The sequence below is a fragment of the Pleurodeles waltl genome, chromosome 1_2, assembly GCF_031143425.1.
Source record: "Pleurodeles waltl isolate 20211129_DDA chromosome 1_2, aPleWal1.hap1.20221129, whole genome shotgun sequence".
Taxonomy (NCBI): Eukaryota; Metazoa; Chordata; class Amphibia; order Caudata; family Salamandridae; genus Pleurodeles; species Pleurodeles waltl.
In genome coordinates, this window is record NC_090437.1 from 449,917,768 (window position 1) to 449,931,969 (window position 14,202).

The following is a 14,202-nucleotide window of genomic DNA, read 5'->3' on the forward strand; positions in this document are numbered from 1 at the left end:
AATCCAACTGTTTGTATCCAGGAGACTACGCCAATGGAACAAAGGAAAGGCAGAGATCCATTTTAACAAGGCCCCAAGGAACTTAATAGTTGGAAGTGTAGAAAAATAAGGGTGTTTAGCCTTCAGAACAAGTGAATAATCCATGGGTGCTCTGGACGTTGCTGTTCATTGGTGCCTTTCAGTGAGCCCCTATTAATGTGCTGTTGGAAATTAGGGATTAGTTTAAGGCTAAGAAATTTATATGACACTCTTTGGAATTCAGACATCATATACCATCCTCAACCACCTTTGTGGCAGCACACTATCCGTCTAAAATAATAGTTTTATGCTCATGCCAAAAATCCATTTCAACATCCTCTGTGATTGAATTTGCATGTGACGAGCTCACATCATGTCTCCCAGGCAGAGGATTCAGTCTTTTATCCTTTGCTGATGCTTCATGTTCAGTTCAAGATTTTAAAAACAGCACTAACCATCTAGTGTGCTGGACTATGTACTTTCCTACATTCTTTCCTTGGTGGCTAATTTTTCTGATTTGCACCGGATTCTTGATTTCTATGAAATTGACAACCCTTTAAACTGCCCTGCATAATAGAAAAAGGTTCTCTTTACCAAGAAAGAAATATACCTAGAATTAGATATTCTGGTAAAATTGAAAAGAAAAATGTATTTCTCAGTTAAAAAGAGTGACATCACCTTTCAGTATGAGCCTTAAACTTTTGAAGGTTAACAGACATTAAATGAGGGAAATGATCACAGACACACCTGGAGTAGAACCCTCAACTGTCAATGTGAGGGTCTGTGACCTTCACCATTAGGCCATTTTTGCCCCTTTATTTGCCCTTTACGGGCTATCGGGGACCACCGGGGTAGCCTCAAGGACTCCCCTGTGGTCACATCTGATTGTTTTTTTTTTTCATTTTTTGCCCTTTCGAGCTTTGTACATTACGCACTTTATGCTAATGTATTGTGGGTGGGAGGGTTACAGTTATTTATTGGGACGAGAACCCTTGATTTATTTAGATATATCTCTGTGTACATATATTACGTTTTACACTTTAGATTGGAGGTGCTATTGATAATGATCGAGACGAGATGCCTCATATATGCACTATGCAGTTTAACTTGAGATTATTACAAATGGATTACAAATGGATGTTGTATGTAATCACACACTGAATGAGAGAGCAAATTGCTTATTTTATAAACATGCATTATACACTTTAGATCTGAGGTATTATGTATGGTTATTGAGATGAGTTAGACATACAATAACTATGCAATTCAAGTTTGAATATTGTTGACCAGATATGTATATAGGGATATTCCATATATATATACATGACATACTTTAGATGGGATATATATAAATGCAGTAACTGTACACTAATGTGTTGCCATATAAAAGTAAGCTAACAACATCACACAGCACACTCCGAATTAGTAACATCAGGAATGGATATGTATAATGGTTAAATATATTCTGATCATGTTGTGGGATGGAGTTGCATTAAGGTCCCTCTGGAAACAATAGAAGCATTTGAGAGGTGGTCAACTGTGGCCGAAAACGATCAACAAATATGCACATAATTTTGAAAAAATGAAAAAACAAGATGGATTAAATTAGAAAGCAATGAAAGCATAAACATGTCTGAAATTATCTAAATTGTACATGAAAAGTATTTCTGGGTTTGCAAAATATGTGCTATGTTTAGCATTAAGGAAATGGACAATGAATTCAGTCGAAGTTGTGAACTAAGGTTGCAGTTCTAGTGCCTTGGGCTCCAATGAAAACTATGAAAGGATGAGATGATAAATTGATGTCCATTGTAAGTGTCTGTGAGGCCCAGTTAAAGGTGTGTAGCCAAAATGCGTCGGCCATATTAATTTTTAGGTTGTAATCCCTCTGTGGGATTTTAACCACACCCATGTCACAACCATTAGTTTGGTTGGTTTGTCGGCTTGCCTTCTAAAACTTGCTTGATTTCATTAGCAAAAGGCATGCATACGTCATGCCTTTTCCGGTGGTTAGCCTCCTCGAGCGCACCGGCCAACTACTGAAAACATACTAGGCACCATGTTTTCCGTATGGTTTCTGGACTACTTTTTCTTTGAATTTTCTATGCAGCGCGATCTCGCTGGGCAGTAATCGAGTGCTTTGCATAACATCGACACTGTTACATGGATAATTGCATTTTTGCCGGTTACATGGATAATTGCACTTCTGCCAGTTACATGGATAATTGCACTTTTGCCGATACGGTTCACTGCAAGCGAACTTCTGTTTCCTTTTGTGTGTCTGCTTTGCGCTCATGGCTGCCTTCGGCTCATTTTATATGTAGAGTATGGCGCCCATAACAGAATGTAGGATTCCTTTTCTCATAGCCTGGCAGATTTACGATTGGTTTGTTGGGGAAGGTGAAAATCAGATATTTACAGTCTAGGGAATAAACCAATGAACTTGCAGGACACTGGGCATCGCTTAAATATGTGTAATTTCACCAATCAACTGTGCAGGGTCCTAAATGATGTGGCAGTTACGTGCTCACTTCCTTTTGGACTGTGACATATGTAGTGTGATCTCAGCCGGTACACACCATGCTATTCTCCATACACATCTCATGATGTTTGAGATTTTATTATCGTAATGTAGTACTCCAAATAGTGCAGTGCTGCTCCTACTAAGAAATGGGTCTGTGATGTATCAAAATACTTTTAAAAGGTCTCATCTTGGGAATGCAAACGTTTTAAAGCATGTCAGTGCCATCCATGGCATATGTTTTGGTCGTTTACACATTTCAAATTTGATACCGTGTGATACGCCTTGTACAATCAGTATAAGGTCATCAAATATTTGGGAAGGTACCAAAATGTATTTATTTTAATTTGCACGGTTTCCGTGTGTTGTGTTGGAGTCACTAGGGTGGAAGTCGGTCAATAGCAGTGATTTGCCATTTGAAGAAACATTGTTACAACTCAGGTCAGCCCTTGATCTTGTCATCAGAAAGAATCATAGGTGTTTTTATTATGATACTTTTTGGAATTAATAAACACGAGGATGGCCTCCTCTGTCATCGGCAGTTGAGTGCGCCGCCTAGTTTGCATTTGACCGAGTTGTTTCACTATATATATATATATATATATATATATATATATATATATATGTGTGTGTATATATATATATATATATATATATATATATATATATATATATATATATATATATATATATATATATACACAGAAAATCACAGCAGACCAGCCATCGGTGTTTCTGCATGCTTATGTTGTTGATTTGGGGGAATTTGGTGCACAGTCCCTGCGTAATCGCTAGCCATGAAATGTACGAATGCGTGAAAACGCTTTCTAGATGCAGTATTGGCAAAGAAGGTTGGGTACCTGCTACAGTCCATATGTGTGAGAGAGAGAGAGAGAGAGAGAGAGACCGAGAGAGTCGCAGAGAAAAACTGACTTGAGCCTGGCAGTCTTGGCTCTGGCGCATTCACCTCTGGCCTGTGAATACATCTAGTAAAATAGCTCTACTGTTACACAAATTGCTGGAAATTCTGCACAGATTACAAAGCACGGCAAAGACTATTTTTGTGGAAATTTCTCACTGCATAAAGTATAAGCGCGATCCATTACATCAATGGTAACCTGGTTAAATGCAAACAGGCAAAACAGTGGTTCACCAGGGACTAATTTAACAAGAAATGTATGTACAGTGAGTAGCAAATATATAATTATAGACAGCCAGTGTATAAATACAGAATACATAGTAACCTTGCCCTCAGGACGTGAAAAAGATATTCTATTTATTTTTACTATACTTAGTGAATGACTCTTAAAACATAGTCAAAGGATTCAGAAAGAGGCGTTTTTTGTCCACAGTAATCTTGCCTCTTCCCAGTACAGCCTACAGCATGGCGCAGCGTGTGGGTCAGTGGACCATCCCTTGTCTGGCTTGAATTTTGAATTACCATATTTTCCCAAGTCTGATGTATGCAGCCAACTGTAACACAGTGACCTTCAGTGCCAGGACTAGTAGGCCAATGTCTGCTTTTATTTGTGCTTTTCTTTTTTTTACTTTGACAATTTTTTTTGCTACAGCCTTCTTTGAGTTCAGCCCAGACACCTCTGCGTTTGGCAGATTCACTTGTCAGGCTGCTCGTTTGGTATGCAAGGGCGCCCAGCAGTCATTGCAATCCATCTTCTGTCTTCACTGCTGTAAAGGAAAAAAACAGCAGTCACCCAGCCCCCTCTTTAATTTTGCTTTAATTTAAAGGCTGTCCACTCTGGCAGTAGCTTTGTGTCCTATTCCTGAGCCCATGCTTCAACAAGTTAGCCTGCTCACCAGCCGCTCACGCCATTCCTCTGTAAAACCTCTGTCATCCATACATAAAGTGGTAGAGCAAAATCCTTGCAGGTAGGGTTACCACCTTTTCCATGGAAAAATACTGGCTATCTGTTCACGTTTTAAGATTCTGGAAAAGCCTGGACATGATTATTAAGAAGAACTTTATATGACATCATCTGTATCCATTTTTAACATTGCCTTATTGTCTTTGTATACTTTAAATATCAGTATTTTCATCTTACATTTGCTGTTTAAAGTATGCAATGATTAGGGGGAAAATACAGGCCTTAAGTTATTTTACTAATTCTTGTTATGTCATTAAAGTACTGATCATACAGGAATAAAATTTGCCAGGTATCTAGCCTACTTGCGGGTGCCTATGTGCTCGCTTTTCTGTTTTCGGATCCCACGCCTAAGGTTCTGGTGGATAGGCCCAGCTTCTTGACAACAGTCCCTACATTTTTGAATGTTGTTTTTAAGGAGCACTGCATTCCAACATGGCCACTTTTGTTGCGGTATTCTGAATAATAGGATCATTGCATCATTGCATTTTAGCCTCTCTTCTGTTTCTGTTGGTTTTATTTCATCAAGCCTGTGTGCTCTCCAGACTCGACTATGGAATTACACTTCTCTCTGGCATTTCCAAAGTTCACTTAGGTGTTCTCAGAACAGTCCAACATGCGACATCCCACTTTATGATAAGATACAAGAAAATTCGACCACATCTCCCCTGTTCTGTGCTCCCTTCAGTGGCTTCACATAGAAGCAAGAGCTCAATTTAAAACTACCTGCATTGTTCATCAAGCTCTACGCTCTTTTTTACCCTCGTACCTCTCAGAGTAACTGAAATCTCAGGTGCAAGGCGAGATTCACGAAATGCTAAATTGCTTCTCCTCGAACCCCCACCCTCAAGCACAAGCGATACATGAGCCAGTCCTTCTCCAGAAGCACCACATGATTATGGAACGCCCTCCTGACCAGCCTCCGTATGACCACATGATAGGTCACCTTCAAAAAAGATCTCAGAGCTTCTCTTTGAACAACACCTGACCTAACCTGCTTCTACCCCATCACACTCCCACCAAGTGCAAACCAACCTCAACCAGCACAAACAATTGTTGTCCAGCTTGTAGTACTGTACCACCTGCTTGTCACTACTATGTTCTACAGTGATTATGTGTGCAGCGCTCTACCACACGGGGATGCTGACCTGGTGTTCTCTCCACCTTTAACTTTACATGTATATTTCCTATTTGTTATACTTTCTGCTGTTTGAAAAGCGCTCTGGTGGCCTACAAGCCATGATAACGCTATATAAAATCACAAAAATAAATAAATCAGACCCATTTCAGTTTCATCTGTTTCCGTTGCTACTATTTATCTGACCCTTCATTTTTGTCTCTCTTCTACAGTATTTCGGTTGCTTCTCTTTCACCAGAACTGAGCTCTAATGGATGAAATGAACATTCTTGATGCATTCCACTGCTTGATCAACTCAGACTCCAGTTGCAGAACAGTGAGCAAATGGGTCAGAGAGACATTACTTTATCATAGCATAGACATTTTGGTCAGCACTAATTGCATAATAGAGACATTGCTCTATAGTCTCATATTTTGGTTGAGCGCTCTGACGTGTTGTAATCTATCTGTGGGCTTTTAACCACGCCCACCACTAGCACTCGTTTGTGGGCTAGCCTTTCAAAAATCCTTTGTTATCATTGGTAAATGCTTTACATTTGTCCCTCCTTGGGGCAGTTTTGTTACCACCTTGGCCATCAACCCTATGGATAATTGCACTTTTGCCAATACTTTTGACTGCAAGCGAACTTCTTTTTCCTTTTGTGTCCCTCCTTTGCAACAGTTGGACTGTTAGAGGACAGAAACGTGCAGCGCGGATTGGTGCTTAACACATTGGTACTAATGTTAGCAAAGTGGGGCATTGCTAGGATCTGGTTAAATACATCACCTTAAAAATTGAAATGTGGCTCAGTGAATGGATTGGTACGTGGGAATAGAGAAAGCAACCTATGAAGGAAGATCTCCTAAAGTGAGATAAAATTTGGTCTGTATGGAAAGATGCCTAGAATTCGGGAGATGACTGACATTTTCTAAATGGTCAATAGTATGTTGTCATAGAGGAACAGGGGGCTGACGTTACACACATACAAGCACTGCATGGCAACATGATGTAGATATATTACCTGAATAATGATGGGAAGTCCTGGAACATGGGAGCGGCATTTTCTTGCACTGATATGCTGCATTCCAAAGTATGTCAATATTGTTTTATACAGTTGAAGAAATGCGCAATGGAATTTTGATATAACAAATATAAATTTTTTTAAATAAACATTTTTTTTCATTGTGGAACATCAGTTTAAATGCACTTTTCAGCTAAAGCTATATGCTACCACATTACGGAACTTACCTTCTTTTTCACATTGTAGGCCATGCCAGCCTGGGGAGCAGATACAGCCCTTGAATCTGTTGCAAGTTCCCTCTTTGCTGCACTGGCACTTGAGTTTACAATCTGGTCCATATTCATCTGGTTTGCAAGCTGCAAAAACAGAATGAAGTACTAACCTTACATTGAGTTTGATGTATGGTAAAGGTGTGTTTCTTATTCATGGTTTCACTGTAGGACAGGTGTGTAAACATGATTCTGGGATAGCTAGATCAACGCAAGATCTTGAGGGTACCCGGTTCCTATGTAAGAGATTTAGATCAATTATATGATACCCTGTATCATTATATTATACTATACCCTGTTTGCATATCCTGAACATTTGAGTGAATCCTACCCTACTCCACCACTGTTGGACGCCCGAGATAACATAATTATTGTTCTCTTTTAAAGGGCCTTTTCACTGTGGCAAAAGATGGGAGCCACTGAAGCTGCACTATCCTAATTCCTAGAATATGAGTAAACCTAATTTCTCCACACTTTTTGGGCTACCGGGATTTGATCCTATCAGGTTGAGATCCACACATGTCACAAAAGGCATACATCAAAGTTAAGTTGTGTCTTCCGGTTCAAAGCTAGAGTCATACACTTGTGTGGCTGAGTGTTCTTCAAAGAATGTATGTCGTCATGGTTTTGATAAAAAATTTATCCGTTTACTCACATTGTAAATTCAGGTCTTCATGATGATTAAAATACTGCGGCCATATTTCTTTTGGGGGGGAGTAGATCAAAAGGCACTTATTCACAAACATTTGAAATAGAAGCCAGCTACAGTGCTTCACCGCTACTGACCTTCTACTAAACATGGACAAACAACCTCCTGACTTCACTTCCATGAGACGTGCAATAACCATACGGTTGTTAAACCACGCAAGTGTCACTGGCAGACACATCCCAACTTTTGACTAGTACCTTCTATGGCTTCTTTAAAAATGATAATAAAACGATTTAAAGTGAATTCCATTACACACTGGACTTTACAAATAAGTCTATGGAAAGCAAAAGAGTAGGCAATGAGTTAATCTTAACCTCTGGAACTAGTAGGGGACCATTGTATATTTGGTTAGTGACAGAAGGGGCTTCCATACTGCAGGCAGTGTCCGTCTGCAGCCTGACTTCCCAGGAGGACACTGCATGAAATGAGCTGAACCTGCAGCAGGATGGGGCGACACTACTCTGAGGATGGAGAGGAGTAGTCATATTAATTTGTGAAACTACTGGGGTCTTCACCACTACAGAGCTCTGGAGGACCTCATGGACAAATTGAGCTTTTAAGAGGATGCTATTAGCAACCAGTGTAGAGCGCAGAACCAGGCACATGGGAGTCCTGTGCAAACAGTCCTCCTGTAGACTATGGAGGAGCAGGCACAACATGTAGTATATGCTTTGATTGCCAGTGCCACCCAGCACTGCATTAAAAGGCTATTTGCTATTTCAAGGATGCCAGTCCTTTGCCCCCTTGGCCTGGGCTAGATATTCAGGGGTTTCATGGTAATGCACTAACATTTATAGGGCACCAAATGAGTAGTTTATCAATAGTAATAATATTTCACAGTGGTAAACTGTTGCAAAAATTCATCTACCTTTAGTTTGTGATCTTGCCTTTTCAGTAAACCTGAAAGGCAAAGGTTCCAATAAGATGGCACATATTCTTTTGAATTTATATTTACTCATATTTACACCCTATTAGTAATATATACAAGTTTGAGATCGCTGGATTGCTTCAGTTTATAGAAACTGCTTATCTGAACATTCCAGTGATTGTAGTTGGCGATCTAAATGCAAAAATGGAAAGAAATGCCAAACTCCTTCGTTTATTTATGAACCAATATACTAGGTGACCCTCACCTACACGGATAGATGATGTGGTGAATGAGTGGTATGACTAGCTGAAGGATAGACTTGTTGGCTTAATGGACATCCCAGTGCAGCCAACCCCTTTGCATTTGACTCCTACCATTGTTGGTTTGACGTTTGTCTCACTGTCTTATGGACAGCAACAAGATAATTTGCCCCTAAAAAGGACCCAAAGTGACCACTAACAGCAATTAGCAGGTTTAAGAGGTGACCAAATTCATTTCACTGAAGTTGGAGGGGTGTCCCAAAGAATTTCTTACTGCCATTTTGGACACCCATAGACTTTGCAGGGTGTGCCCAGCTGCATTTCATCTAAATTTCTGGACCGTATATCTCATGACCTGTCCTTATGATTGAATAACTACAATAACTGGAGTAATAATTTATTGACAATGCTGCATACCCATTCGGCATTATCAGTCTTCCACGAACACTAACTTTTAGGGAAACTTGTTTATTTAAGACTGTTCACATGCAAGTAAAACTGAGACGTGCTGTGAAGGTGTCTAATGAGAGAGATACAATGGGGCCCATTAGAATATCTATAAAAATAGGGAGCCAATATATAATTCCTTACTTCGCAATAAGGAGGTGTTATTTTTGAACGAATATGAGGCGGACATCAAGGTGGCTCTAAAGCAGACACATATATGTATGTTTAGATATGTCATAGCCAAAGGTCTGGCAGATTAAATAAATAACAGGCCTGCCGGTGAAAGTGTCCATGGGAAAACTGGCATACAAAGGTTGGTGAATTATATTAGTAGCCACTGTGTATGTCAGAGGAATTAACACCTATCTGTACTCAGGTCAGGCAGTTGCAGGGAATGAGGGTAGGATTAATGGTCCTAAAGGTTTCAGTATGGCAGATGGCGGCCGCATGAAGATGGTCGACTAGTCCTCCTCCCTTACGGATTCGGTATCAGTGCATCGGACTGTCTCTGGCCCCCCCACCCCCTTAGCTGGGAATGGATGCTGGAACCGCCGGGCTTAAAGCTTGGCATATATATATTTCGATATTGGTATAAGACTCACCTTTGGCTCCATCAAGGATGGCTTGGCTGAGCCGTGCTCTCCCGATGCTCATATGGAGAGCTTGGGCTGGCAGGGTTAATCTGGCTGCAGGACCTACACTGGTGTTTCGGAGTCAGTCGGACTCAGTGAATGAGGACACTGGATCTCTGGCGGACAGCTGCACGAGAGGCTCACTGGGGAGTATCCTGGGTGATTCAAGAAGCCCGAATGGAAGAGATGAAACCCCGATCCCCGAAATTCTTGAGGCTCCTGGGCCAGAGGCTTCCTTAACAGTCCAGTCAGAAAGAGGAGGCCTCAACAGGAACAAAGCTGGTCTAGGGGCTCATCTAAAATGGGACTATACTGCCATCCTTGGTCTTGAAGGTCATTTGTTGGGAGAAAAAGGGTCTGGAGTGTTCACTATACAGAGGGACTACACTTGAGGCGATATACCAAAGTATCATGGGCCCACGTGAGGAAACTCGGGCAGTTAGCCGGAGGGCTCAAACAGCTAACAGGAAGCTGTGGGGGCTATTCATTAGGTGGCTAAAGCCTGTGCGGTGTTCTCCCAAAGAATGACGGAGGTGGAGAGTAGGGTTGTAGCCCTAGAGACTGAGGTTGATACCAACCAGCAAAGGACTGAGCACTGCAATCTCAATTTACTGACACCCACTGGAAACTTGAAGACTTTAAGAAAAGACTCAGGCGTAATAACCTGAGAGTGATGGGGTAGCAGAGAGAGTTGAGCGAGCTGACACCCGCAAATATATAGTTGGATTGTTCAAAGGTGCTTTTCCAGAGTCAGCCCACTGGAACTGGGACTTGAAGGTCCAAAAGGCTCATTTTAAACAACAGATGCATAGCTTACAAGATAATGGCGAACGAAGAGCAAGCCTGGAATTCTTCTGAAAACTTCTTACTTTGGCAGGCAATATTTGAAATTTTCTGTCCAGATCGGAAGAGCATTTATTATAGGTGTTCATCTTTTGTTAGACTGGATTTTTGTCATGCCACGTTAGAGAGGCAATGGTGTTTAAGACAGATGATCCTGCCCTTTCAGCAGAAGGGGGCTCAGGTATTTTTGCTGAGCCCGGCAACATTCAAAGTGGTTGTGCATGATAGGGTGCATTTTTTCACTTCAGAAATGAAGGTGAATGAGTTCCTTGACAGCTTGACTGTAGAATGATGTGGATGGTGGGGTTTAGGAGATTTTGATTCTGGCAATATTATTAACTTTTGAATATATGCTTTGATTGTGGCGCTCCTATTGCACGTTGTTAAATCCTCTGTTATTCTCTTTTTGGTATCAATTTCTGATTGCAGAATATTATTTTGAAGGAATTTGGGGGAGGGTGATTTGGAACAGGCTAAAGTTTTGAGGAACTATGTTTGGGGTAGTAATAACAAGTCTGGGGAATGGGGGAGGACACTCTACCATTGACGGTCCTGGGTGCTCCAATTGCCCTTAGGGGCTGTGTGGGGTGGTTAGGTCAGGGAGTGGGGGGATGGGGTGGGGGAGTAAGGAGGGGTGGTATACGGGTGGGGCTGGGAAGGTGGTGTGGGGGTCAGGTTGTAGGATTGTTTGTGCAGTGGACAAGGATGGTGGTTTTGATGCACAGCAGAATTATTGATAATTAGCTACCTCTGGCTTTTGTGACTTAATGCTGGGGAAGGCAACTTTGTTTTGGGATCTTGCAGCAGGGAACGGAGACTATGTTAGGCATGTCACAAATGCAGCTCTTTTCTAGAATGATCTGGTAAGGGAGATAATAGGGTGCATAAATGCACTATTAACGTATGCTTCTTGAATGATAGAAGCAAGAGGGGTCGAGTGGCATACAGCCTAAGGCTGATAAAGCCAGATATAATTTGTATGCAAGAAACTCTTGTTCCATGGGGCAAGAGGGGACTTTTTGGTGATTTTGGATTTGCACTTTTGGACTGCACACAGCAGGGGTCAAAGACCAGGGGGGTTGCCATTCTTGGCAAGAGGTCTAGTTGTACAGTAGTTCAAAGATCTACTGACAAACTCCGTAAGTAAGTCATCCTGGAGTGCCGGATCGGAAGTGGTAGATTTATGGTGTGTTCAGTGTATGGCTTTAATCTCAATGAAGCAGATATCATTGATTCTCTGAATATAGAGATGGCCTCATGGGCTACACCTTTGATTTTATGTGGGGACTTTGACTTGCACCTGGAGGTAAAGAAAGATTCACTGGAACCCTCGGTGTACTGGGCAGGAAACCCCTGGTTTGGAGGGCTCTTCAGCGGATGGATGAAGACAATGGGTTTGTGGCTATTTGAGAAAGGTGTAGGGCCCCGGATCCAGGGTATACATTTCTTTCCAATCCACATAATAAACTGGTACAGTTGGATTATTTTTTTGTTTCTAGCATGCTTGGGGGTCAGGCTACAGTTGAGAAATACTCAAGGGCACTCTCTGATCATAATCCATTGGTGCTAGAGGTATCGATCACAGGGCTGGGGAAGTCACGATCTAACTGGACTTTTGAAAGGAAGCTTTTGATAGATTCGGAGTATTTGGCTCAGATGCATCAATGGCTGATCGGGTTCCTGAAGATCAATAGGGGCACTGCTACAGGAACCGTGGTATGGGATGCTTTGAAGGCTGGAATCAGAGAGGAAACATTAAGCTATGTTGTACATCAGAAAATGTTAAAATGTAATACGATCCAGGTGCTGTATAAAGATCTTTCAGTACTTGGAGGAACAATAGGTCCAGGAAATAGTTCAGGGCCATTGGATCTCTGATATACATACAAAGATCACAGTTTTAAAGGCCAGAATCTCGCAAAATGTCAACAAGGAAGTCACTGCTAAATGTTATAGCCATAAACTGGATTGTTATAAGTTTGGGGAGAAGGCTGGGTACTTGCTGGTACTATAGATAAGGCAAAAGGAGGTTGAAAGAGGGATAGTGGCTATACAGGATGCCCAATGGTGTAGATTTGATAACCCCATTGATATAGTAAGGATATTTAGAGACTTTTATGCAAACCTTTATACAGATGATATGGCTGTTTCCCAGATTGGTTATGATAAGGTTCTAAATGTAACAACCAGGCTCACTTAATTCGGAGGATTGTGCTCCGCTGGAAACGCCAATCTCGCTTGAGGAAATGGGAGCAGTGATAAAATCTTTAGCTGTAGGGAAAGCCACTGAGCCAGATAGTATACCCCTTGAGTTTTATAAGATCTGTTATTACGAAATCTGTCAGGATTTACATTCAGCTTTTTTGAAGGACCAAGGTGGGAGATCCCTTCCTCATAGAAGGAAACTAATATTGTTGTTTTAGGTGAAAAGGTAAATCGCCTTTAAACCCAGGATCATAAAGACCAATTTCTTTAATAAATTGTGACGCGAAGATCTGTGTAAAGATTTTGGCAAATCGGTTGAGTAGAGTAATTCCTTCTTTGGTGCCTCTCCATCAGCATGGGTTTATACCAGGCCAAGGAATGGTGGATCATATTAGAAAGGTTATTTACTTATTTGACATTGCTGAGGTTACCGCAACAGTAATAGTGTTAGTATTAGTTTAGATGCAGACAAGGCATTTGATTGGGTTACCTTGAGGTATTTATGGGCAGTTTTGGAAAGACAGGGGTTTGGCCCAGGGTATATCAATGCTGTGAAAGTGCTGTATCGAACCGCTACTGCAAGATTACGAATTAGAGGACTTGAGTCTGAAAACATTTTGATTACTAGAGGGACACGCCAAGGATGTTCCTGCTCGCCTTTGTTATTTGCCCTTCATATTGACCCTTTTATTGCACTTTTACAGGTAAATTCTCGGATTCGCTCCATTGTGGCGGGTCTAACAGAGTACAAAGTCTTAGTCTATCCAGGCAATGGTCTCCTTAGACTATTCATCCGCTCTGAATGAGATAGAGAAGGAAGCAAAAATGTTTGGAGTGGTGTCAGGCTACAAATAGAATTTTGCTAAGACACAAATGGTCTGTACTAAAGGGCTCGGGTGTAGAGTTTACCGCTGGGTTGAGGAGGCCACTTATTTAAGGGTACAAATGGCAGCCAATTTAACACATCTGGTCACATTAAATATGGCCCCTCTGTTGGACACTTTCGGCCAGAATTGAGAAGACTTAACTATTTGCATCTGTCTTTGCATACTTAAAATGACAATTCTGCCAAAATTACTTTATCTTTTTCAGGCTATTTCCCTGGCAAAGTCAAGAGTCGCAGAACAGAAGCTGCAGAGCTGCTGCGGACCAGGAAGGTCCGAGGGGACTTAACCCAAGCAGGGGAGTCCCAGGCGACCCCCAGCAGTCAGAAGAGCAGGAAGTCATGGAAGCAGCCTCCATAGGCAACTCACTGGCAGCAGGCAGAGGAGTCGCAGTGAGGCCCAATCAGCACACATAGAAAGGAGTCCACGTCACTGTAGCAGCAGGCAGGAGAATATGCGTTTCTGAAAAAAGTGCTGGAGGCCGTGGCCACACAGAGTCTGAAGATCCCTTGGAAGAAGAGCCAACA

The 14,202-nt window shown here is 41.6% G+C and overlaps 1 protein-coding gene across 2 annotated transcripts in view; it reads right to left on the bottom strand.

Annotated features, from left to right (window-relative positions):
- The window catches only part of TEK (TEK receptor tyrosine kinase), a 385,575-nt gene that overhangs the window by 172,950 nt on the left and 198,423 nt on the right, over positions 1-14,202 (bottom strand). For both annotated transcript variants that reach the window (XM_069240727.1, XM_069240736.1), the window contains exon 7: positions 6,786-6,914. In XM_069240727.1, coding sequence (XP_069096828.1) covers positions 6,786-6,914 — 129 coding nt within the window. The remainder of the gene's footprint in view (positions 1-6,785; positions 6,915-14,202) is intronic.